The sequence below is a fragment of the Panthera onca genome, chromosome A3 (assembly GCF_046562875.1).
Source record: "Panthera onca isolate mPanOnc1 chromosome A3, mPanOnc1 haplotype 2, whole genome shotgun sequence".
NCBI classification, from domain to species: domain Eukaryota; kingdom Metazoa; phylum Chordata; class Mammalia; order Carnivora; family Felidae; genus Panthera; species Panthera onca.
In genome coordinates this window covers 65,894,233-65,922,060 of record NC_138341.1, presented here as the reverse complement: position 1 = coordinate 65,922,060, position 27,828 = coordinate 65,894,233, and the positions used below count along the sequence as shown (strand labels likewise).

The following is a 27,828-nucleotide window of genomic DNA, read 5'->3' as shown; positions in this document are numbered from 1 at the left end:
TTTTTTGAGAGGTACAGGAGATGAAGAAAACGTGAGGGTAATGGACTCCTGAGAGGAATAAAAATGGCCAAATTAGGCTATATACCAGAGGAAGAGGGGCAACTGAAAACAATCAGGCACTAACACTGGTCCTGGTTGTCACTGACCATTCCCTAGACATGCAAATGAAGCCCTTACATCAAGATAAAGCTTTACTTCTCTGCAAATGTAGTCTCTATCTTAAAGCATTTGGATCTGGTCCCAGTGCAGCATTCGTTGCCCCAGCCCAACAAGCCAAGCTTCGAGGTAAGTGGAAGAGATGAGCCGCACAGGCACTGGATACCTTGGAGCCTTGTAATCTTGCTTGCACAACCTCCAGATTGCATGGTCCTTGGCTTCAGTGCAGCTGGGCACAATTTCAATGCACATCTATGGAGACCATGTCACAACAACAAAACAAACCAACGTAGCTGCAAGTTACATTAACGGCTTGAAAAAACAAGTCAACAGACTTGAAGACTGCTCTGGGAGCCCCTCCCAGGGAGTTAGTCTTTGGCAGAAAGGGAGTTACTGTGTCTCCTTTTTGACATTTTTTCAGTAAGATGATTCTATATGATCTTCAGCTTGTCCCTTTCAAGGAGTTTCTGTTTGTTTTTCGGAGGTAGCCTTTATTTGCTTTATTGTTGATGAGCATTAGATCTTCCTGGGTGCAGAGTGTCCCGTACTGCATAGAAATTTCTTGTCCTAAGAGATGGTTTCCCTACTACAGATGTCACACCCATGCAATGGTACATCCCTTCCTTACACTGCTATTGGTCATAAATACATTGAGCCAGATTTTCCAAATATTCTGATACTTCAGTCACTGCCTGGTTGCAAATTGGTGGACAGGAGGAGTTTATACACCTTGCAGCAGTATCTCATATGACAATTCTGAAGTAATTTGTTGGATACAACTTGCTCCTTGCTCCTTACAGAAAGTACATGGGTATATGTAAAATAAGGCTGGTAGCACCTTCCTCATTACTCAGCTAAGAACAAATTGGCTTCTTAATGTTAGTGGATCAGGCCCAGGACTATATGTGGATTGGAGTCTTGCCAAAATCAGGAACCTCCTGTGCTCATACAGTTATTATTTCTGATTTTTATGGAAGTTTTGATTTATGTGCCACTAACATCAGGGTGTGTGGGTGAATACACTGTGAGGAAGCTGGTGAAGAGAAGGAAAAATTAAGCATTTTTGAAGGAGTATTCTTAGTTGTTCGATGTGAGTTCTTTAAAAACAAATGTAAGGTATGCTTTACTTTGCATCTTGAATTTTTTTTATCTGGTTTGCATATAACCTTGGACTATTGTATGTTACTTCAAAAAATTCAGCCTGAGACATACAGTGCATTATAACAACTCTAAGTTTTGCCTTGTATAGTAATTGTAAGCTTCTTTTTGTAAGAGAACAACAACAACAAAAACAGCAAAACCATTCTAATTTTCCTTATTTTTCTTTGGTTGTCTTTTTTTTTTTTTTTTAACCAAGCCTCTTCTGACTCATTTCCTGGGCTATCCCAATTTGTGTATGTTTCCAGAATTTGGTTTTTATTGTTTTTTCATTTTCACTATTTTCTCCAGTTCTTCCGTTTCCTGTTATTCATTCCCCAAGTCCCATTCCCATATACCCTCCCTTTTCTGGATCACCCCTTCCTATTTATCTAGATCTTTGTGGAGAGATACAACTTTCTTTGCTCTTTCATCACAGAACTTACATAAAGTTCTGATCCACGTCCCCTGAAAGTGTGTGGAACAGTTTGCCCTTGCTTCAGGAACATGTCAGTGAGAGGCACAGAATGACTTGGAGTTGTGAACATGAACGGGAGTGGGATATGATTTCTCTTAGGTCCATTCCACTCTTAGGATGCCATGATTCCTGGAGAGATACTCCCCGGACTGGTGTTATCAAGTATACTCTTTTTGTGAATTTATCTTCTTCAACTTAAATGTAGTTTGAAGTTAAGTTATGCTAAGCTGAAAAACAAACAAAAAGATTTTCAAGACATAAAAAATTTGGCTGTTTTCAGAGAGGCCAAAAAAAAAAAAAATCAATATTGTCAGATAGTCCTCATATTATCTAAGAGGAGATTAATTCACAAAGCAGAGTAACTGTGGAAGGATGAGCTCCTAATGCAGTTAACAGGTCTTTCTCTGTCGTACCTTGGCTCTCCTGACTTTTGGTAATTTTAAAGTGCAGTTGGAAAAGCACCACTACTTTATTTTGTTAAAAAAATTTTTTTTAATGTTTATTTATTTTTGAGAGAGAGAGCACAAGCAGGGGAGGGGCAGAGAGAGAGAGGGAGACACAGAATCTGAAGCAGGCTCCAGGCTCTGAACTGTCAGCACAGAGCGGACATGGGGCTCGAACCCATGAACCGTGAGATCATAGACTTGAAACGACGTCAGATGCTTAACCAACTGAACCACCCAGGTGCCCCTCATTTTGGTCTTTAATACTAAAAACAATGGGAAGCCATTGCTTTGGGGGGAGAATGAGAGAGGTGGTCAGACTTACATGTCAAAAATATTTATTTAGATAGTATAATAAGCATCCTATGAATTACTAGAGGACCTCAAATATTTAAAACTGACACATATTTTCTTTTTTAAAAAATTAACTTTTGTCAGGACACTTAACATGAGATCTATATACTTAAAAAATTTTAAGTGTACCATACATTACTGTTGAATATGGACACAATCTTGTACAGCAGATATCTAGAGCTTATTCATCTTACCTAACTGAAGTTTTATGTTTGTTCATTAATAACTCCTCATATCTCCTTTCCCCTCCCCATGGTACCTACCATTCTAGTCTTTGATTTCATGAATTTGACTAATTTATATATCTAATATAAATAGAATCATGTAGTATTTATCTTTCTGTGTCTGGCTTATTTACTTAGCATCATGTCCTTAAGCTCTATCTATGTTGTCAAATACTGCAGAATTTCTTTTTTTTTCCCTTAAGACTGAAGAGTACTCTATTATATGTATATTCCATATTTTAAAATCCATTTATTGTCAATGGACATTTAGATTGTTTCTATCTCTTAGCTATTGTGAATAGTGCTGCAATAAATATGGGAGTGATAATACCTCTTTGAGATTTTGATTTTAAGTTTTTGGATATAAATTTAGAAGTGGTATTATTGAATCATATGGTAGTTCTACTTTTAATTTTTTGAGGAACTTCCATTATATTTTCCATAGAAGCTACACCATTTTGCATTCCCACCAACAGTGTTAAAAGGTTCCAATTTCTATGCATCCTTTCCAACACTTGTTTCATTTGCTTGTTTCTTTTTTCATTAACAGTGATTCTAACAGTATCAGATGATATCTCATTATGGCTTTGATTTGCATTTCCCTGATGATTAATGATGATGAAAATTTTTTCCATATACCTGTTGGCTATTTGTATGTCTTCTTTGAAGACGTTTTTTAAAAAAAAATTTTAATGTTTATTTATTTTTGAGAGAGAGAGATCAAACTGCGAGATCACGGCCTGAATCAAAGTTGGAAGCTTAACTGACTGAGCCACCAGGCGCTCCTGAAGAAGTTTCTATTCAAGTCTTTAGCCCATTTTTGAAATCAAATTATTAGTTTTTTTGTTAATGAATTTTAGGAGTTCTTTATATACTTTAGACATTAATTCCATATCAGATACATGATTTGTGAATATTTTCTCCCATTCTATAGGTTGCCTTTTCACTCTATTGATTATTTCCTTTGCTGTGTAGAAGGTTTTTAGTTTGATGGGATTAAGCCCACTTGTTTATTTTTGTTTTTGTTGCCTGTTGCCTGAAATAATTGTCAATACCAATATCATGAAGGTTTTCTTCTTGGATTTTTACAATTAAAAAGTTTTTTAAAAAGTTAATTTATTGAGAGAGAGAGAGAGAGAGAGAGAGAGAGAGAGAGAATTATTGGGGGGAGGGGCAGAGAGAGAGAGGGAGAGAGAGAATCCCAGACAGGCTCCACACTGTCAGTGTAGAGCCCAACTCAGGGCTCAACCCCATTAACTGTGAGATCATGACCTAAGCTGAAATCAAGAGTCAGATGCTCAACTGAGCTACCCAGGTGCTCTGAGTTTTACAATTTTAAGTCTTATGTTTAAGTTGATTAAAAAAAAAACAAAAACTTTTTTTAAGCTTATTTATTTTGAGAGAGAAACAGAGCCCAAGAGTGGGGGATGGGCAGAGAGAGAGGGAGAGAGAGAGAATCCCAAGCAGGCTCTGCACTGTCAGTGCACACAGCCTGATGTGGGACTCGAACCCATGAACTGTGAGATCATGACCTAAGCTGAAGTAAAGAGCCAGACATCTAACTGACTGAGCCACCCTGGCTCCCCAAGTTGATTTTTAAAAAATGTTTATTTATTTTGGAGAGAGAGAGACAGCATGCAAGCAGGGGAGGGGCAGAGAGAAAGAAGGGGACAGAGGATCTGAAGTGGTCTCTTCACTGACAGCAGCTAGCCCACTGTGGGGCTCAAACTCATGACCCATGAGATCAAGTCTGACAAAGTTGGATGCTCAACTGACTGAGCCACTGGGTGCCTGAGTTGATTTTTGTTTATGGTATGAGTCCAATTTTATTATTTTTTGTTGGATATCCAGTTTTCTCAGCACCATTTGTTGAAGAGACTATCCTTTTCACATTGTGTATTCTTGGCACCCTTATCAAAGATTAACTGGCTGTATGTATGTGAATTTATGTCTGGGCTCTATTCTGTTTCATTGGTCTATATAGCTGTCTTTACTCTAGTACCATAGTGTTTTGATTACTGTAGCTTCATAATATATTTTGAAATCAGAAAATGTGATGCTTCAAGCTTTGTTCTTCTTTCTCAGGATTTATTTGGCTATTTGTGGTCTTGTGTGGTTCCATGTGAATTGTAGAATTGTTTTTTCTATTTCTATAAAAAATGTGTTATGGGTTTTGATAGGATTTGCACTGAATCTGTAGCTCACTTTGGGTGGTACAGACATTTTAACAATATTGAGTCTTCTAATCCATGAACACAGATGTCTTCCCATTTGTGTTGTTTGATTTCTTTCATTGATGTTTTGTAATTTTCAGTATATAAATCTTTCACCTTGTTAGTTAAGTTACTTTGGTATCTTTATCCACAAAAATGTGGTCAAGACAGCCCAGAGTGAAAACTGTAAGACCAAAAAGTAGGACAAAATTATTTTGGACTTGTTTTTGTATTCTTAGATATATCTTATCAGCATTTAATATGAGGTTCTGTTCATCATAGGTGTGCTTCGTGTTCATTCTTTTCAAATGAAATTTTTACTTTACCTTATTTGAAAAGTGAGTGAAAAACTGACTGTTGGGGTCCATATACTACTTGGAAAGGAAGAGCTAACAAAAGGTTGATCTTTCACATTTAGGTCAGTAAATAACCCTTTTATTCATTTCTGCCTGCACATAATATGGATACTTGTTTGGGACTGCTATTACATATTGCAGTCACTTAATCAATTATATTGAACTAAATTACTTGACTAAATTATTTTGTGAGTTGGTAGTGAACTTAATTTACCCTTAAAGGAAAGTAATCCCGTTTATAATCTGCATGGGTTGTTCCCAAAACCAAGCATAATTTCCACTGATATGTTATGAACACTAACAGGAAAAAATGATGAATGATGACCAAAAGATACAGATACTAAATGTTTCATTAAAAAAGCAGTCTTCTGGAGTAAAACTTAAAGTTCTTAAAAAATATTAAAATAAATGAATAACTATAGGTCTTAAACTGGATGAAATCTTACATTAATTTGTTATAAAAATTATCTAGTGAAACGAAGTATGGAAAGGGCATCTTGAGAATTGTGAAGATGTTGAATTATTCTGTTGTTTTAGATCAGCAGTTCCAAGACAAACTATAAAAAGAAGAAAAATCTAAAATTTTGTATGTAGAATGAAACTCATCTTTTTAAGCTCTAGGAACTCATTTGCAAATTAGTCTCATGCATGTTGTTTATGGTTGTGCATATTAAGCCTGGTCAATATGGCATAATAGTTAAGAGGTCCACCTCTGGAGCCTGACAGTTTAGTCTTAGAAATTCTTGCTTTCTCATTTATTAGCTATAGGACTTGTGAACAATTGGGAAAATTACTTAACCTCTTCCAGTCTTGGCTTTTTCACTTCTAAAATGGGGGTCATACAAAGAAAGACAGATACCATGTTTTCACTCTTATGTGGATCCTGAGAAACTTAAAAGAAGACCATGGGGGAGGGGAAGGAAATAAAAAGTTAGAGAGGGAGAGAGCCAAACCATAAGAGACTCTTAAAAACTGAGAATAAACTGAGGGTTGATGGAGGGTGGAAGGGAGGGGAGGATGGGTAATGGGCATTGAGGAGGGCACCTGTTGAGATGAGCACTGGGTGTTGTATGGAAACCAATTTGACAATAAATTTCATATAAAAAATAAATAAATTTTAAAAAATAGGGGTCATAATAGTCCTACCTCATAGGATTGTTGTCAGGATTAGATGTATTAATGCATCTAAAAATTCTACCTGTTATTATTATTGTTGTTGTTATTTCTGTTGTTATTGTTATTATTATTACTGCTACAGGAGAGAATTTTCTGACGTATTGCAAATAGCCTTCTTCTCAGTGTAATATATAGTTGGTGTTTGGAGAATGTTCTTTCCTACCTAGATCATTTCCTATGTGTTCTTCATGAAGGCATTCTAGACAGCGGTGGGCTGTGTGTGTGTGTGTGTGTGTGTGTGTGTGTGGTCAGTCCCTAAGATTATAAAATGCAGCAGACTATTATATTATGATAGGAATCTAATATTGCAGGTATTAAAACAGTAGGAACACACAGAGAATAAAACTATGAGAAGGTATTTATAACTATGTGATGTTGGTAAAACACTTTCTCTCATGTCTCGGCTTGTTCAAATTTTTTTCCATCGTCTAAAACGCTGGTATTGGACTAACTTCCTAATTTCCTTCCTAAGCTTCACACCTGTAATACTCTTCCTCTTGTCTGAAGTGCTCTCCTTAAGCATCACTTGAATGATGCCGTGCATCCTTGGACACGTATAGGATGCACTGGTGTGGAGTGGATTGTCTGTTTTTAACCCACTCAGGGTTGTCAGTGGAAACCACAGTATAAGGGGTAAAAGCACCCAGAAGTTAAGTATGCAGTATTGTAAGAACATTAATATGGAGGCAGTGCTGAGTGACAAAATGACAATGAAAACAGGGGTCACCCAGACTCCCTCAGTGCTTAATGTTAATAGGCATTTACTAGCCTCTTACTGAGCTGAAGTTTCTTTAGGTACTATATTCCAGATAGAAGCTGCTGGAAATTTTTACCTTTAACTTTCACCTTCACTACTCTGTCTTCTCTCCATTTATAAAAAACTACTGTTTTAAGGGCTATTTGTTACCATTGTTGAGTGTCACCACCATCGAGGACCCACCATTTTCAAGGTACTCTTCTGGGCATTGAGTCAATATTTGCTGATGATCTAAATGCCAGGGCCTCTTGAGAACTTAAGAAGAATGTTGCCTAGGCAGGGGGAGGGAAAGAGCAGATGGATTCCTGGCCATGTAGCTGTGCAGCGAATTTTGGAGGTCTGGGCTGAAGGTCTCCAAAAAATGTACCACTTACTACCGCTTTAGCTGTCACTGTGTTGGTAGCTGCATCTCCCTCAAGCAGCCTGGAAATACCCTTTCATGTTAACACTTTGGAGGAGAGCAATAATTCTTCTCTTCTCATTCCAAGAGAATTAAGGGAATCATGGAAATGTAGGTCTGTGAGGACGTGACAAGGCAAGCCATCAACCTCACAATGAGGGCTCAGCAAGTTGCTTCATGACTTCTATTCATAGATGCCTTTTCTCTGTCAGCAGTTTTGAAGCACCCATAAAACAAAATAGGCTCATTAAATATGAAGGGGTAAGTGAAGTTGGCAGTTGTACCTATTCAAATAGGCTTTCCTATTTAGATGTTTATACTCCAGAAGAAAGAACAGTCAGAAGATGAACGCCTGCTTATCAATGACTTCTCCTGGTGTCTCTTTGGGGTGGATGTTGCTCAGGGTCCAGTTATGGGTATTTTGCTCCAGATCTACCTCTAATCTGGTCTATGAAGTTAATGTCACAGTGAAAAGGCAGGATGATCTCATCACCATCATTTCATTCACTAAGTTTGAATAGAAGGGTGAAGACTGTCTCATGTTCCTTTCTAAACAATCAAGGGCATTCCTTCATGATCCTTCCCACATGGACATGGGCTTAGTTGTGCCATCTTGCTGACAGGGACAAGCAATAGTTTTGGCCTGTGGACCAGCTTTCTCATCCATAGATTCTCTTCTTTCACAACATTTTGGCAAATTTGGCTCCCTTTCTGAACCTACAGCATCCACATTTTAATGAGCTGAGGAGGATGCCAAGATACATAAGTGATAGTTTTAACTCTCAAAATCTTACAGTCTGTAAATGAGGTAATGTGTGATGATGTTGAGTAAATCACTATGCAAATGTGAGGCAATTTGAGCTGATCCTTAAAAGATGGAAAACATTTCTATGCTCTTCGGTTGCTGGAATAGTTAGAGCAAAGGCACAGAGATATTTCCAATCAGTAGACACTATTTTTGGTCTTTATTTTATTTGGTGTGGGCAATATTTGATGCCATAGACCACTTGATTCATCTTGAAGGGTTCTCTTGGCTTCTGTGACATTACATTTTACTGGGTTTCCTCCTGCTTTTCTAATGGCTCTTTTCAATCTCCTCCCTAGTCTGTGCCTCTAGCCAGGCTGTTCTCTTAAAGGTCAGACCTGTTTATCTGCTGTTCACACCCATATCTCCAACTCTTACTTAAATACCTTATGTCCAGAATGGCCAAACTTGAACTCACCATCTTTCTCCCCAGTTCTGCATCCCTCAGTCTTTCTTATCTCAGGGAATAATGTACATTCAGTTATTCAAGTCAGAAACACGGTAGAATCTTTGATTCCTCCCTCCCTTTCACTCTCCATATGATCAGCCATCAAGTCCTTTATATTGTGGTTTACATTAATATTTCTCAAATATGTCCAGGTCTCTCCATATCCACTGCCACCTCCTTGGGTCAGCTCTCCATCATCTTTTGCTTGGATGACTGTAGTAGCATCTGCCTTTGATCTTTCATCAGCTAATTCTTTCTTTACTGTGTTTCCAGATGAGCCTTTCTAAAACACAAATATGATCATTGTGATTTTTTTTTCCTTAAATCCCTCTAATAGCTTCTATTTGCCAAAAGGATAGTGTCCAGGTTCCTAAATAAGGTTACTTGCCTTTTTTGTCTTGGTCTTGCTGATCTCTCTTGCCTCTTCTCTTGTCACCACCACTCAAGCTCCCTGAACTTCAGTCATTTTGAAGTGCACTTGCAGTTCACTCATTCACCAGGTGAATTTTCTTATCTCCAGGACCTTGTGCTTACTGTTTCCTACCTAGTACAGGTTTCTCCCTTGCTCTTTCTGTGGCTTCACCTGGGAAATCACTGTTCATACTGATTCTAATGGCCTGTTTACTTGCCTCTCTCTCTCTGTCTTTGAGACAGAAAGGGAGAGAGAAAGTGAGAGGGTGCAGATGAGTGAGGGTCAGAGAGAGAGAGAGAGGGAATCCCAGGAGGGGTAGAGGGAGGGAGAGAGACAGAGGAGAGAAAGAGAGAGAGTAGCAGGGCTCACCGAAGCAGGGCTCATGTTTTACCTGAAGCGGGGCTTGTGCTCACCTGAATTGGGACATGAGCTCACCCGAAGCCAGACTCCAGCTCACCCATGAGATAGTGACCTGAGCCGAAGTCAGAAGCTTAATGACTGAGCCACCCAGGAGCCCTTGCCTATATATAGGCTCTTAAGGTCAGTCAATACCTCTTATAGAGTCTGAAACACTTTAAATAGTCAGTAGACATTATTTTTTGAATGAATAAGTGGCAATATAGGAAGTATCTTTAAGGAGTGGCACATCACTCAGTTTGACTGGAATGTAGGATATACAAAGGACAGGAGTGAAAGATGTAAAAGAAAGATGGCTGGGTGTCTTAGGTTGGGTTCCTTGAACACAAAATCTGAAATAAAGATTCCAGTGCAGGAAGTTTATTGGGGAATGCTTGTAGGGTCAAACCTTGTGGGGGAGTTAGGAAACCAGGATAGGGCAGAGGGAGAAGTTGAAGTTAATGAAGTTGCAGCAGGGCCCTCAGCTATTCCCACATGACACATAGAAGTTGGGATAACTGTACAAAGTTGTCTTGAATTGAGACAAGGGGGTTGGCCCTTTATATTCCCACAGTAATCTGTCATTAAATATGGTCTGCCTCTGGGGAGAAAGCAAACCTTGGGACAAACAGCTCCTTTTGGTCAATGGCAATTTCCAGGGAAGAATTCAACTATGACCTGTCAGAAGCCAACACTGCTGTGATACTGAAGGGGGATATAGGTGGCATGCCACATCATCTATGACACTATGCCTAGTTTATGCCAGACTGAGGAGTTTATACTTTATTTGGTAGGCCTGGAGATACCACTGAAAGTATTTACACAGAGTAGTAATGTGATTCAGAGCTGCACGTAGGAAGGTTAACCTGGCTAGGTATTTAGATTGGATTGGAGGTAGAGAAACTGGGACAGAGAAGACAGTGGGAACCTTTTGAAATAGTCCAGGTGAGGAAATAAAGGTCTGAGCAAGAGTGTTGGCACTGAAAATGGGAAAGGCAGGTGGTTTGTTATGAGAGATATGGCAATGCTAGAATTCACAGGCCCTAGTGACTGGATCGATGTTGGAAGTATGGAAGAAGAAGGATACTCAAAGGTGATTCTGAAGTTTTGAGCTTGGCTGAAATGTAAGAGCAATGGTACTGGTAATATTACTTAAAATATAGGCTTGGCAGTAGATTTGTTGAATTTGCAGGATGGCAGCTACTCAAGTAGAAATGGCCTACAGGTGACTGGAAACTTTTTTCAGAAGGCAAAATACACATAAATGAAAAGTTATATAATGACAGGAGCGGTTATGAAGCAGCATAAGTATTAAATGGATTTATAAATAGTTAATGCTAAGGGAGGTCAGAAAAGAGAGAAATCACTGTGGCCAAGAAGTCATCATAGAGGAGGTGGCATTTGAGTAGGGTCTAGATGCAGATGTGGGACCTAAGAGAGAGGGAGGGAGGAATGATAGCATTCTAGGTGGTTTGAGCAGAGGCAGAGAGGTAGGAATATATACCACATGTTCAGGGTACATGAGAAGGTCACTTTGACTAGAAGAAAGGATTCATTGAAGGAAATACTGGTTTAAAAATTATACAATTGATTGTGGAGGGGCTTGAGTTACAGGCTGAATGACAGGGAGTTTAGAGGAATTCAGATTTCTTGTAAAACTTTGTTTCTGAAGTTTGGTACTATCTATTGCTGAATGTGGGTCTCCATAAACGACAGAACTCGAACTTTCCACTTGAGAGATACTTTCCGTGTTTTTTTACACCTAAGTGGCTCTGATGTAGAAGACTACTGGTCATGGGCATTCTTTTTCAAAGAGACTATGTGAGGACACATTAAAGGCAAGTCCAGCCTGCATGTATTTCTGCGGCTTTTATATTCACAGTCTTTGCTTAGATTTAATGAAGTGCAAAGAATCTGCAGCCTAATTGGTCAGCTGGTGTACTGGCTCACCCTGAAAAGTAAATATTGTGTATCTGCAAGTGGAAAGTCAGTTTGTGTAATCTAGCTGCCTAGTCACGCCTGCCCCAAACGCTGTTGAAAACTTTGACCAAGGGCTATAAAACAATCTGTCAAGAGCAAAGAGCTGGGGCCCAAGTTTGCTTCCACACAAAATAGCTGGTTCCTGAAGCTATTGGGAAGACAATAGGGCATGCATTTGACTTGCTGGGATCCCATGTTTGTTACAGAAGCATCTGGCAGAGCTAAATAGCTTTGTTTTACATCATTTTTCATTTCTTGTTTTTTATTTATCCTCTACTTCGATTTATTTGACATTGCAACTTGCCCCACCCTCTTCTAAGTACACTCATAGAATAAAAAGGGTATCTTGATATGAGTGCTGTAACTTCAAAATGGAATCTTCAGATTGACACTTGGACCATTAAAAAATAAAGCAAAACAGAAATTTCTTTGGTGTCTTTGAGCAAATGTTTAAAAATTTCACCCTCTTCGAAGGTGATCATGGACTGTTCTGAGACTTCCCCACTGCCATTTTGTGACATTGACAGAATCACTTATTTCCTATTTTCTTTGCATAATTTCATCACATAGTGTTTGAAATATCTCTTGGGAAAAGGATGAGAATTACTGTTGAAGGCACTAACTTTTTTTTTTTTTTTTGAATGATATTTGCTGAAGCCACATGGTTACTTTTAGAATGGCCTGCTAGATTTAGAACTGGTAATAGAGAGTATGCAACTGGTGTGTGAACAGTTACTTGTTAAGGTAAAGTAGCCCAGACATGTCTGTAGCTTTTTGCTCTGCTAATTGTATGAATTTTCACTCAACAGAAGAAAGCATGTCAAATCTTGAGCAATTAAAAAAAAAAGCACCTGAGCATGATATTAGGTTGCAACTGATATTCGACAGGTCTACATTTATCTCTAAGAAGCAAAAAAGCAGTATTTACATTTTTAATCCATCGTTCAACTTTGCACAATTGATTTTATTCTTTAGTCCACAGAAATGTTTATTGCACTGTAAAGATTTTTATACTTATATATTTAACAGTGTCCTTTAGACATTTGGTCTACAAGGGGTATGGTTCAGTGATCCAAGAAGAATCACATAAGAGTTGTGTGTCATATTTTCAATTTTAACTGGAAAGCTTATTTGCTTAATGCCTTACTTATTCCATTTAGATCCTTACTGAATCCAGGCTAATTTTCATGGCTGCCTTAGACATCCCTAGTAGGAACTCTTCATTTATTTCCTATTTACTTTGGCTAGAGATGTAAAAGAGTCATCTTGAGACCCCATAGTGTGATCTTAAGGGTGCTGAACAGACTTCCTTATTTCCCAAATTAACACTCGTAAATAGTATTTTTTAAATTGAGGTATAGTTGACATATAGCATTATATTAGTTTCAGGTGTATAGCATAATGATTTGATGTTTGTATTTATTACAAAATGATCACAAGAAGTCTAGTTAACATCCATCACCATATGTAGTTACAATTTTTTTTCTTGTGGTGAGAACATTTAGAATCTATTCTCTTAGAAACTTTCAAATATGCAATAATTTTTTATTAGTAATACTCCTTTAACAGTCACCAAAGATCTTGATGCAATTTAATTATCTGTGGTATCTATTAGCCTCATCTCTAGTAGACAGGGTTTTTTTTGTTTGTTTACTGACAGTTTTTTTTTTAAAGGAAGCACAGAAAATACCAATGGCTACACAGAATTAGCCACTGATCAATAATGAGGTGGTTAGGACTACAGGCTTTGGAGTCAAACTGACCTGGGTTATAGATCTTCCTTTACCACTTTCTTCTTGTGTGACCTCTATTTCTTATTTCTCTGAGGCTTAGTCTCTTCCTCTTTCAAATGAGATGGAAATGCCCATGTCATAAAATGAGGTAATATTTGTAAAGCGTATCAAATGTCTAGCACAGCATGAAGCCACAGTGTATGACATGTAGTAGATACTTACTTAGTAAATGTTAGCTCTCATTATTACTATTCAAATAATCTAGGCATTAAAAAAATGCCTTCCTTGGAAAAGGCTAACACAGATTTGCTGACACTAAGCTATAACTTTAAGATTTAAAAAAAATTTTTTTAATGTTTATTTATTTTTGAGAGACAGAGAGAGACAGTATGAGTGGGGGAGGGGCAGAGAGAGAGGGAGACATAGAACATGAAGCAAGCTCCAGGGTCTGAACTGTCAGCACAGAGCCCGATGCAGGGCTTGAACTCATGAGCTGTGAGATCATGAGCTGAGCTGAAGTCAGCCACTTAACCAACTGAGCCACCCAGGCACCCCTATAACTTTAAGATTTTTAAAGGCATACTTAGATTTTCAACTGAGGTACTAGCCTACATCTCATTTTAAGAATTAATATGAACTGCCCAACACCTGAATCCTTGCTCCTGAACTTCACTTAAAATATTTGAATCCAAACTGTTCCTGCAGTTTTTGCCTCTTGCATCTACTTGATACCTGGCACCTGTAGCCTCTGCTGTTGTGATAGGCACAGTCTGGACTTTCCCCCTGGCTCTCCATTACCGCAAAGTTTGACTTTGTTATACCACCTCCTCTATCCAGGCCTGAATCTCTAGACTGGGTTCTGTTTTTTGGCTTTGCCCTACTAGGTCAACATTGATGGGCCCGTCCCCTGGGCTGCATATAGGACAATAATATGTTGAAGTCCTTAGTTAATGGGACTGGTGGACTCTATACCAAAACACTATTGAACAAGCACTCATATGGAAGATTCTGGTAACCCACTCCAGATTTTGTATTCAGCCTGTAGCTTTAGTTTAATGCCTGGCTGTGATTTTCTATCGTATTTCCAAGTCTCCTAGGGCTTCCTTGCGTTTGCTTTGAATTAAAAAACAAGTTCTTAACCTGACATGAAGCTCCTTGTAAAAAAGAGAATAAATTGCAGATATAGGAATGTATAGAGAGGAGAATACAGTGTTCTTTCAATCCTATCCCAGAAGTAACTATAGTGAACATTTGATATACTTTTTTCTCCTTTATGGTATGTTTTACGTAACTGAGACGGTACCTCTTGCATTTTTCACTTAACACTTATATCATAAACGCCCCCCATTCCATAAAAATCTTTTAAACATTTTAATCACTGAATAATATTCTACTATATAGATGTGCCATAGTTTTAACTTAGCCATTCCCCCATTATTATGTATTTAAACTCTTTCATTTGTTTGGTTATTAGAAATAATACTAAACTAATCACATTTGCATAAGCATTTCCTTACCAATTTAAAACCCAGTTGTAATACCTTTTTCTTAAAGGGTAAAATAATAGCATTGTTTCTTTCTGCCATCTTTGGACAAAATGTAAATAACTAGGCTGAGACAATTATAGTCACTTAAATATCTATTGGATGAATAAATAAATAGGTATTGAAAAGGTGATTTGCCCTCATTAAAAATAAATACATGGAAGTGTGGAACTAAGGAAGAGTTCTACTTACCCTAGAACATAAGAAGTATGTTAAAGAAAAGAGATAGAGAATTTTGAGGGGAGAAAAGAGTGCGGGAAGTTAAGGGAGACATTCCTGCAGCAATGCCTACCAAGGACCTAAAGAGCAATGTGGAAGGAAAGCAAGAAGGAATGCTTCACTACATTAAGTGAAAAGCAAACAATATTCATATGAGCAACCTAAGATATACCACTCTGCTAGGAAAACCCAAGACAAAATAATTATTGGACACAACAGTTCAAAGCACATTGCACCTGTCAAAATGTCCATCTTGAATAGAAATGAACCATTCCAAGAGAGAAAAGGGAACTTTAGCAAAGTCATTCAGGAACAACAGCTGACTTTGTCTTGTTCCTTTGGCCAACTCCTCCATCTGAAAGCCATTTAGCTCCATGCTAAAAATTGCCTGCAAGGACAATAGTAAGGTCTCTTTCATTGTCAGGGACAGTTAACACTTTGAAGATGACACTCAAGGGGCACCTGGGTGGTTCAGTCGATTAAGCGTCCGACTTCATCTCAGGTCATGATCTCACGGTTTGTGAGTTTGAGCCCTGCGTTGGGCCCTGTGCTGACAGCTCAGAACCTGGAGCCTGCTTCAGATTCTGTGTCTCCTTCTCTCTCTGCCCGTCTCCTGCTCGCGCTCTGTCTCTTCCTCTCTCAAAAGTAAATAATAAGCGTTAATCAAAAATTTGAAGATGACACTCAAAAGAGGTTAAAATGGGTCAGCAAGCAATTGTTGGGCTTATGCAAGGGCATGTGAAATGAATGGTAAAGCCACGCACAAAAATTCTTGATCTTGGGGCGCCTGGGTGGCTCAGTGGGTTAAGCATCTGACTTTGGCTCAGGTCATGCTCTCAGGGCTTGTAGGTTCGAGCTCCACGTCAGGCTCTGTGCAACATCTCAGAGCCTGGAGCTTGTTTCAGATTCTGTGTCTGCATGTCTCTGCTCCTCCCCAACTCATGCTCTGTCTCTCTCTCAAAAATAAATGAATATTAAAAAAAATTTTTTTAAAGTCTTCTAAATGAATATTAAAAAAATTAAAAAAAATCTTCAACTCAAAGAATTCAATTTTAACCTAGAGGAGGTGTGGGAAGGAAGGAACTAACATGCAATACTGATTTCATTCCAAAGAAAATTTAAGGGGAGGGGATCTACACCAAGAGAATTAGTTAATAGATGGTTTGGGGATAATATTTGCCATTCCAAACATCTACCTACACTGTGTATTAGAAAGATAAGTGTAATTTTGGGCAAAATGAGAAAAATGTGACTTAAAAATGATGTAAAATATGCAAGTGGTGCTAATTCCATGCAGGCTATTATGGTTTTAAGAATTATACTTTCTGGATGCACTTTAGGAAGTATGTGTAGCATTTAGTAAGATGATAGGTAAATGGCTTGGGGGTGGGCATAGGTACACAGTGGTTATAACTTTTGTACAATTCCTTAGATATCCTTAAAAGGAAAACCTAGAAGCCCATCTGAAAAGAGCTGATCTAGAGAGAAGTAGCATGGCAAATCTGAGTCAGCATGATTGGGTGTATGGCCTGGCTCTGCCTTGTACAGGTCACGTGACTTTGGACAAGTAACCTAACCTGGCAATCCTGTTTCGACTTGTGTGGGAGGGGATACCAACAACAGGCCACAGAGATACTGGGAGGATAAACTGAGAGACTGCATCCAGGAAGACATATGCTTACACAAAAACCTGTACACAAATGTTTATAGCAGCATTATTCATAATAACGAAAAAGTGGAAACAATGTCAAAGTCCATCAAATGAAGAATGGCTAAACAAAATGTGGTGTAGCCATGTCATAGAAAATTATTTGTCCGTAAAAAGGAATGGAAAACTGACACATGCTGCAACATGGATGAATCTTGAAAAATTATGTTCAGTGGAAGCCAATTACAAAAGATTGCATATTATATAATTCCATTCATATTATATACCTAGAATAGGGAAATTTACAGAGATAAAAAGTAGATTAGTGATCATTTATTGCTGGGGAACTGAGGGTAGAGGGGAGGACAGGAAGCTGATAGCTAAAGGATAGAAGGTTTCTATTTGAGGAGATGAAAATGTAAAATTGGCTGTGATGATGTGCCACCATCATCTGTGAATATGTTACAAGCCAGTGAATTGTTCACTTTAGACAGATGAGTTGTATGATATGTGAATTATATCTCAATAAAGCTGTTAAAAATAAAAAAATAAGAAACAAAAAAGGGAGAAGGGGTACAGAAGAAAGTAAGTAAAGCTCTAAGTGAAGCTAAAAAACTGAGAGTTAGAAAATTGTTCTCTGTTCCAGTGGAATGCTCCCATTTCTAGGATAAAGAATATACTTATTTTCTGGTTTCCCCATTGAGGCAGAAACTGCTAGCTAGTGACCAGACCCATTTTCTTTTCTTCCTGGACATGCAGCTAGACTCTATTTCCCAGCCTTCCAAGGGAATATGAACATGGCAATGTAAGCCACTTCCAGGCCTGCCCCTTAAAAAGCTTTCACTTTCTATCTGCCATTGACCCAACTCTTTTTAAAAGTTTATTTATTTATTTTGAGAGAGAGAGAGAGAGAGAGAGAGAGAGAGAGAAGGAAGGAGCAGAGAGAGAGAGGCACAGAGCTTGATGCAAGGCTCAATCCCATGAACTGTGAGATCATGACCTGAGCAGTAATCAAGAGTAGGATGCTTAACTGACTGAGCCACCCAGGCACCTGATACAATTCTTGATGTGGATAAGCACAGTGATTTTGGAAGTCATTTGAAGATGGTAGAGCCCCAAAATGAAAGAAGTTTAGATTTCTGAATCTCTGCTTAGAAACCATTGCCTGCTTGTCAGGTTATGGGAGCCAGAAACCTAGCTTGGCTCATTCCTGACATGTCCTTCTCTCTCACTCTCCACATCCAAGCCATCATTGAATTCTTTATTTTGTCTCCTGTGTATATTGAATTTGTTCACTTCTCTTCATGCTTTCCACCAACACTTTGTCCAAGTTAACATATCTTTTCATGGACTGCTGGCATAACTTTATAACTTGTATACATTTTGGCCCTCTTCCAAAACTTGTTTTTCCTTTATCTACTCTGGTGCCAGGTGCTGTAAGACACATTGTACTGTGATAGGCCCATTGGCCTTGAAACTTTGTACATGCTGCTAACACAGAGGGCAGTAGAAATATTTCTAGAAACTATTTCTACACCCTCTAGGAACTGGACTGTATATATAGAAGTGACTGTGAATTGTATAGATATATCCCACTAAACTCAAACTAAATGTATTCTGCTGACTTCCCCAGGCTGGATTCTCAATGCTTGTGACCACTCCAGAGCCATCCAACATGAGGAGAGATGTGATGTGACAAAGGAGGAGGGGCAGGCTGGGGGCAGGGGGCTAAGCTGAAAGAGCAGTCTCAATTCAGCTAAAATGTGTTACTTTTGCAAAGTTTAAAAAAATATGACCATGTCAACACATTGCTAGAGTCTCTTCAGAGCCTTGGAAGAGACTGGTGCAAGGGAAGGGCCTTGAAGATTTAGCTTCATTAGCTTCCCTGAAGATTCACCTTTGAAGGACAACTAATTTTATACAATGGTCTGTAGTTGGACTTGTGATATGCTCTGGAATCACTGAGGCTCATGGTGTTAACTATATGATACCACTTTATATAACATCTTGTGTGTCTTTGCATCTAATTTGGAACCATGTGTCTTGGACATGGTTGGTGCCTAATTTGTTAAGTGATACTTAGAGGAGAAGAAAACTAGAGTAGAAGAAGAGAAAGACAGAGGAAGAAAGAAAAAAAAAAAAGATGGAGAACCAACAGGAAAAGTCCAGGAAGAGGTTCATGTGATTTGAAGCCATCAGGCCAGTTACATGTGCTTCAGATGTCAGACTCATCACAGTGTGCTGACCTCAGTCAGCAGATTTTCATGCCTCCCCCAATTCCCTTCAGCCACATGGGTTTACTGGGGGCTGCAGTAGAAATTTCTAGCTCACTGCCAGCATCCAACATCAAGCCTCTGTGTCTCTTCTTGTCTGCCTGTGCTTTCTCCAGTGCTAGGGAGCTCCCTCTCCTGCAGGTAGTTTTAAGTTATAAGTGGGTGTGGTGTTAGTGCCCCTGGGGGCAGCCCTCACAAGAGGTTGGAAGTTGGTAGATAAATGTCCCAGCCTAGGAAGCTCCTGGTGGGATGATTTTGGGGTGAGTTCCACAGAATTTCTCAGAGGATCCTAAAGGAAATGTGTACCAGTTTCTCACAGAAGTGATCTACTCATTATCTCACTCATTTATTGGCATCTCTCGTTTTCTGGACTCATTTTCCCTACTTCCTTGCCTGTTGTTTCTGAGTTAACCTCTCAAACTACCCACACTCAATTCTTGTGTGAGGGTAACACAAACCAAGATACCTGGCTTAAGTCACACGCAAGTAATTTACCACTTAAAGAAATGGAATCTAAATATTAAAATACAAAAACATGGAATACAGTTTTTAAAGGAAATAAATAATTTGGAGATACCAAAAAACTCAACAAAATTATTTGTGTTATATGCATCTGTTTAAAAATAATGCTGAGATTCTGCAGAAATTTGGTTTCTATGGGGAGATAAAAAAAAGAACTTAATTCTTACATTCAGGTCTTTAAAATTCTCTTGAGTTTGTATTCCAACTCTGGCTTATTAAAGAAAGGGGTCTGTGCTCCGTTAACATACACACGCACTTACAATATAAACAGCTTAACTAGACATCTGTGTTGACTACATATGAGAGGCAGTTAACTTTTTGCCTTGTTTCTGTTCAACGATCTTGATATTTTAGTCTGCTGGCCAGATGAAACAAGATCGGTTTTTTGGTACCAGATGTGTCACAGTTTGGGTTTGTATTTTGCAGGTGCTCCCCCCAGCTGGGAGTATGGAAACGTGCCATCCTTCTGAGATGATTCGGGATAGAAATATAAGTCTGTTAAAAATAATTCGACATATTAATGGAAGGTTTTGTCCCTTGTGGACTTCTTATGCATACCATATGAGCAGGCCAGCAGCTGTTCTATATTTTAAAAGAAGAGTTAGAAGTTAGAAGCATACATGTCTATTCAAAACATAAGCAACTCCTTGGAGTCATGGAAACAGGATTCAACAATAAACTTGTATTTGTGAGGCTTCCCCAAAAATAATAATCCCACTGGGCTGTGTTCAGGTGGTCTTTCTGAATGATCTTTCTATTTCCATCATTTGGATTCACCAAAACATCTCCCTTGTAGAGGCAAAGTGGTAGAGACGATTATATTTATTAGACATGGGGATTGGTTTCCAGTTGATTTCTACCCTTCAATATTTACATTATTAAATTACAATAAAAAAGCCCTACTTGTTTTGCCATTTTTGTTTAAACATATTGTGAAAGAACTAAAAGCCCCACTGAGGACTGAGTTGTTAATGAGTCATCTTATCTTATTCCAGGTGATGATGTTCATTGTTTCTTCCTTTAAAAATCACCTAATGAATATTACCTGGTGTCAAGGAATGGCAGTAATCTTTACATTAGCTCCTTATCTTACACGAATCCTATGAAAGGACTCTTACAGAGTCTTTTTGGCTCAGCTTCTGAGCCAGGAGAGCGTCAGCCTCATTCCCTCCTCACCACTGTTGCTCTCAAAACTCTTCCATGCAGAGAACTACATCTGGATCTTTAGTAATGGACTTTATCTTTTGGGAATTGCTGTCCTTTCCAGTATAGTAATGTCTACATGACTGGTTCTTGATTTTGAGTTTCTAGAGTTTAGGAGTGTTTTGTGTAACACAATTACTTCTGCCTCTCTGGAGCTTTTAAAGAGAACAAGTCAGCTAAAGTTTAAGAGAGTAAATCAGAATCAGGTTGGTATCTGTGTTATTTCAACACAATTGCACATAACAGCAGTGGTGACAACTGGTCATGACAATCAGCAAAGCTGGTCCATGATTTGGGGTGGATGCTTTGCAGGAAGGAGAGCGATTGCTTGTTGGTGTTGGAATTTGGAGTTTGGCCAATGAAAAGAGCTCTAATCTAAGTCAGAAGACCTGCATTCTAGGCACAGAAGTGTTGCTCAACAAACTGTGACCTTGAGCAAGTCTTAAAAATGAGATGATTTGACTAGGTGGCATCTAAATTTAGATTCCTATTATTATTGTTAAAAAGAAGTGCATGTAATAAGAGATTTTATGTTTGGAGAGGGTGGAGATTGCAAGTTGTCAATGAGATTAGTCAAGAGGGAAATTTGGCACCTGAAGGGAATGTACTCTGTTTTGAGACAATCTTAACAACCAAGAGGCCTTTCGTAATCACTGTCAGAATGTAACTGTCCGTTCGAAGAGCATGGAAGTCTCTGAGCCCAGGTATAGTAACAGAATGGTGAAGTGATGGAAACAACTAGTTGTGACCTCATTCCTGAGACTTACTAAGAATATACTTATTACCCTGGAAGCATGTTTGGAAGTGTTGGAACCCATGGCTGGATGTTTTCACTGATGAAACAAGGCAAAATGATTTTTAATTTAACATGAGTTTTTATATTTCAGTATAGGTGAAAAGGAGCAAAAACATGCATAATTTAACAGCTTGAATAGTAAAAAAAGAATTACTTTGAATTGTAATTTAAAAATTTGTAGCTAATTTGGTTCTTTACCTCCATAACAAACCCACATTGTGAAGACCTGTTGTGGGAGGAAACTATTAGTTTTCTCTCCCACCAAGGTCCAGTGCTTCCCAGTAGCCATTGCATACAAGGAATGTTCAGATGCTTTGAAAAATTTGGCAAATTGAGCCACTTTATCTCTCAATGCAGCCCAGGGGTAAGGGTTAGTTATAGTTGTTAAAACTGAAGGGGCACCTGGGTGGCTCAATTGGTTAAGTGTCCGACTTAGGCTCAAGTAATGATCTCATGGTTCGTGGGTTTGAGACCCGTGTTGGGCTCCATGCTGACAGCTCAGAGCCTAGAGCCTGCTTTGATGCTGTCTCCCTCTCTCTCTCTGCAACTTCCCTGCTCATTCGGTCTGTCTCTCTCTCTCTTTCAAAATAAATAAACATTTTTAAAAAGTGAAAAACAGCTCTTGTTTCGATATCTCAGTTTTATGGGTAAAGAAAAACCCAGGGCCCCAAAAGTGAAGTCTCACAAGTAGTTAATGTTAGAACGGAGTCTAGAAGCCTGGTTCTTCTCTACTACATCACACTCTTAAATGTTGCAAGGGGTTAGCATAGAAGTTGCTCAATAAATGTTTGCTGCTGAATAATAATGACTCTGAAGATGAATTTTTCTTGTAATTCCCATCTAGGGGAGCTGGTTTAAATCAGTGATTCTCACAGAGGAAGGGGGGAGGGAGTCATGTGTAGTTTGAAAACAAAGCAGGTCTTTGTCTTACTGCTTTGGTTTGTTTTTAGTGAAGATGTTTACTTTATTTTGAATTTCAAATTATATTAAAAAGAGAACATGAGATTTTTATGTTGCTTTGAATGGTTGTACCTGTAAGGGAGCTCATGTGTTAGCTTTCCAAAGTTCTTTCCAGGATTTTGCTTCTGTGAATTGAAAAAAAAATTTTTTTTCACTTGCTATTTTTTTTTTTTTAGTTAAAAATGAAACTAAGAATGGGTGATTTAGGCTGTGAAATGAGTGGATGAGTCACCTAGAAATCAGTTTCCTTTTGATAGGTAACATAAAAAGGAATTGCTGGTGGAAACAACCTATCAGCTGATGTCTATCAACTGATGAATATGAGACAGGGAAAATGAAGGATTCCAGAAAAATTTGTTTTTTGCTCCTTTTTCAACTTTTATTCTTGCTGCAACCTGCACCCCCCACTTTACATGTGCCACAGGATGTAGTGTATGTCCTCCTTGTAAGGAACAAGGAGTTAAGGATTTCTTTAGAATAGATAACATCTAAAGAAGGACCAAGTGAGAATGACAGGAGGAAGGCATCATATGTATGTTCTAGACCAACGGAGCTTGACTTCTTGACACTAAGACCCCCTGCTTCCAAGGAATGACACCTGGGCCCTTGTCTTTATTCTAACCAGTCCCTGGATGCCTGAGAGGACACGTACACCAGACTGCAAACCTCAGTAAAAATCCCCAGACCCCAAGCAAAGACCAGATGCTCTCCTTTCTTTTCTGGATTTCCCAGACACTCCATCTGTATCTGCTCTCTCTATATCTTCAATTAACTCTGCTCTCACTTCTTGCTGGCTCATGTTTGATTTCCATCCCGTGCAAAGCCAAGGACCCTCTTGGCTGGCCCTGCAGGAGCCCCTCTGGGTCCTTGGACCTGGCCTGCCAACATCAAATGGATCAAGTGTGGTAATACATGGAATATTATTTGGTCATAAAAGGGATGAAATATGGAAGTACATGCTACAAAATGGCTGAACTTTGAAACACTATGATAAGTGAAAGAAGCCAGACACAAAAGGGCACCTGTTGTATAATTCTATTTGTATGAAATGTTCAGAATAGCAAATCCACGGACAGAAAGTAGACTAGTGGTAACTCCTATCAGTGCTTGTGGGTTGGGGAATGAGGAGTGACTGCTAATGGATATGGGGTTTATAATAGGTATGAAACTAGATAGTGTTGATATTTGCATGACATTGTAATGTACGAGATGGCACTTAGTTGTACACTTTAAAATGGTGAATTGGATGTGTATTTTACAATTAAAAAAAAGGAATTCTGTGACTCTTCACTATATCAACCCTTTTCATGTGTTTATGATTTGTGAATAGGGCTAGGCTTTGGGATGAAAGGGCAGCCATCCTGCCTGCAGTTAATGGTTTCTATATGTCCCAAATATACACGTATATACACTATTATTTTATTATTATTATAAAAACATATATAAATTATTACATATTATAATATAATGTTTTATAAATTAATTATGTAATACAGAAATAATTTATATATTTATGTATAATATATAAAATATATTATTCTATAATATATGTTCTATAATATATAACATATAATTATATAATAATATATATAATTATAGAAGATATATGTCTGTTTAGAGGTGGGGGTGGAGAGTTAGGGCTTATGTATAAATATTTCAGAGAAATTCCTGTTTCTTCTATAATCCTCTGTGGAGTCATAGATAAGACCTTGCCTCCTTATTTAAGCACAAAAATCTGTTGGAAGAAGATCTTAAACTTTCTTTTTAAACTCTCACCATTCCCATCACTGACTTGAGAACTGTGACTGCATGTAGAAAAATCAATAGACTGATTAAAACAGAAAAGTTTAAATCAAGTCTTAACTTATCTGGACTGAAAGTAATCATGCAGATGGAGTGAGCAACACACTCAACCATCCTGCTGTGTTGTGGCTGGCTGTTTATTCTGCTTCCTCATATGGCTCTTGGTTAGACCTATTCTCTCATCACTGTTTCTGTGCCCCTTTAACAAAAGCCCATCCTCTGCTCACACAGGAAGTTTGTTTTGTTTCTTGATTTCTTGGTGAACTTTCCTTTTGACAATTACTGCACATTTAGTCAACTCTTTGAGAAACACTTGTTTCAGTGTCGAGGTTACCTGGGGGTCAGAAGTTATTCATATGTGCTTTCAAACGGGATGTAAGAGAAAATTGGCTGCACACCTTTTTGGGGCATGATTTTAGCAGTCTTTTTGTTCCCTTATCTCCTAGATTATCTCTTAAAAAAATCAAATGGTTGTTCTTGCTCTGGCAGCTATAACTAATTTTTTCCCAGACAAAATTATATTGGCTGTTACTGGTTACCTTTAAAAAACTTCCAAAGATAGAGTGATCCTCTAAAAGAATATTTATTTTTATTTAAAAAATATAATACATCAAAGAGAAGCAGTTACACTTTAAACAAGACATAAAACCTTTTCATTGAATTCAGAAGGAGGATAATTTGCTTTAGTTCACTGTCACTCTGGATGCCAAGAAGAAGAACAATTTCCATTTTATTCCTCTGTGAGCATCAGAAATAAAGATGAGAAATTTTAGTTATAAGTGAAGTCTTAGAATTTTAATTTTACTCAGAAACTAAAACTTCCTCAGTACAATACCTTTTCTTCATTTTGTTCCACATCCTGTGGAAGTCCTGAAATCAGGGATGTTCTTACATTTACCGAGTGTTAAGGATTGAATGTTTGTGTCCTCCCCAAATTTATATGTTGAAATCCAAATCCACTTCCAATGTGATAGTATTAGGAACTGAGGCCTTTGAGAGATAATTAGGTCATGACGGTGGAGCCCTCATGAATGAGATTAGTGCTCTTATAAAAGGGACCCCAAAAGAGCTCACTCCTGTCTTTATACCATGGGAGGATATGAGTTTACAACCCTGAGGAGAGCTCTCACCAGAACGTGATCATGCTGGCACTTTGATCTTAGACTTCCAGGCTCTAGGTTGTGAGAAATAAATTTGTGTTATTTATAAGCCACCCAGTCTATAGTATTTTATTATGGCAGCTTGAACTGATGAACACACTGAATTTGCTTCTTCAGGTCAACTCCACTATGGTTTAAAAATAATTTATTTTCTCATCTACTCTCTGCAGATTTCTTCACATAATAATTGTTCTATGGCTACCTTATTCATTTTGGAAGTTTTGCTTACTTTTTTGTTTACATTCATAATAAAAAATTCCTGACAAAATTTAAAATATTCAACAGAAACCAGCATATTATACAATAATTATTTATTACTAAGTAATAAACAACTGTGTTTACACTGATAATGAAAATAAAAAAACCAACACAAATATGGCAGATCCTCATTTTCTAAAGAAATATATCTTTATTGACTTTTTCCATTTTGTTACAAAGCAGTTAAAAAATTCATCCTTGAACTTGCATGCTGTTCAATGTTATGAGGCTGCCTCCTTATGAGACTGTCAGTGGGGCTGTAGTAAGTTTCCTTAAGCACCACAGAAGATAATCATTGCTTTGTCCCACTTTTACAGAAAAGAATCCAAGTTTCATTGGATAGAGTATGCTTAGCTCTCTTGAAGAAGACCAGTTTAGTGGATTAATGTATAATTTACATACAGTAATAAAGACAAACTTTGAATCTTTACAGATTAAATGCCCACTTTATACCATGGTGTAATTGTTTGAATTATTGGTGAGTGTACAGCATATAGATGTAGATGTACTAGATACGTCTATAAATAAAATAGTGCTTTGTTGTAACAATATTCTTTGGCTGATTTAAATGCCTATAGTGGACTCTTAAAAGACTAAAAAGAAAATGGCCCCACTATTATTGTCAATCTTAACACTGAGCTTGTGCGGAAGGTTCCTATACTGTTGACTGTTAGCATCTCCAGGTCCACGATATATTCTCTTGGTCCTGATAACGACTTCACCAGCACAAGCATTGCACTTACAGGACTTGTTTGCTAAAATAAAAGAAAAAAGAGGGAGGGAGAGGAGAATTTTTCTTGAATTGCAATTTCTATTATTTGTGAGTATACCTAGTCCTATAAGAATTAGGGGAAGAATTTTGAGGGTAGAATAAAAGTCACTACTTAACTCCGTCTTGGTTTCAATCTTTCTCGTTTCTTTTTCCCTTGTCCACACAATAGTCATTACTTCCAAGTTACAGGGACCTGCTTTTCTGATAGTTTTGTGTTTTCTATACATCCCTCAGTATTATTTTTTCTCTTCACTTTTATTGATAGTACCAGTCTTTATAGAGACTGTAGTTCAGGTGAGAATGTGATAATGTTTGAACTGTTAAACAAAATTATCATCTTTCACTTCTTAGCATTATGTATTTGTTTACATTCTAGTAGGTGAAGAGACATGTAAATAGTTAATTTCAATAGAATATAGCAAATGCTAAGATATATGAGGTTATGTAGGGTATGTATGAAGATACACTAGGTGAAAAATACAGGGGAAAAGAGGAGGGACCCTAAAGCATTGAGGAAAGGCTTTTGAATGTGTGAGGATAGTCACCAAAGATAACTGGAAGTTTTGTTAAGAAGTGTGTTCAGGAGAACTGAATGCAGTTTCATTCTGATGAAGAATGTGATGAGTGCTGGAGAGTAGAAGGAGATGAGTTTGGAGGGGTAGGTTAGTAGATGTGCGAATCTGAATGCCAGAGGAAAGCAGGGATAGAGAAAGAAGATTAGGATTTAGCAGTCACTTCAATGAGTGTACACTAAACTAAGGGACAGAATGTATGTGCGATAAGGCTGGATCTGGGAGAAGCCAATATTTAAGGAGTAGGCAGAGGAGAAGCCATTGAGGGAAGCTGAGAAGAAGCAGATGATTAAATGGGAAACAAATGAATGGCCAGCAGTGTCCAATAGAGTAGTGAGGCTGAGGGAGACTGGAACTGAAAAACGCCCTCTGGATTTAGCAGTACGGATGTCATTGGTGGCTTTTTTTTTTTCAGAGCAACTTCAGTAGGGTAATGGGAACAGAAGATAGAAAGGTGACCAGGAGGTGAGAAAGCAGAGACTGTGTTTACAGGCTGTGCTTTAAGAACCTTGGCTGGGAAAGGAGAGGAGAACAAGGGCAACATCTAGAGGGAGGCAAGTTGAAAACATAGGAGGTAAATGGGAGTTCGATGGAGCAAGGTTCTAGAGGAGATGGAAGGAAAAATACAGG

General features: G+C 38.1%; 1 protein-coding gene and 1 long non-coding RNA gene across 3 annotated transcripts in view; one reads left to right on the top strand and one right to left on the bottom strand.

Annotated features, from left to right (window-relative positions):
- The window catches only part of LOC132661258 (uncharacterized), a 132,834-nt gene that overhangs the window by 94,651 nt on the left and 10,355 nt on the right, over nucleotides 1-27,828 (top strand). The gene's annotated exons all lie outside the window — the stretch shown is intronic.
- EFEMP1 (EGF-like fibulin extracellular matrix protein 1) overlaps nucleotides 25,982-27,828 on the bottom strand; it is a 59,863-nt gene continuing 58,016 nt past the window's right edge. For both annotated transcript variants that reach the window (XM_060605568.3, XM_060605579.3), the window contains one exon: nucleotides 25,982-26,609. In XM_060605568.3, coding sequence (XP_060461551.1) covers nucleotides 26,448-26,609 — 162 coding nt within the window. In that variant the 3' untranslated portion in view covers nucleotides 25,982-26,447. The remainder of the gene's footprint in view (nucleotides 26,610-27,828) is intronic.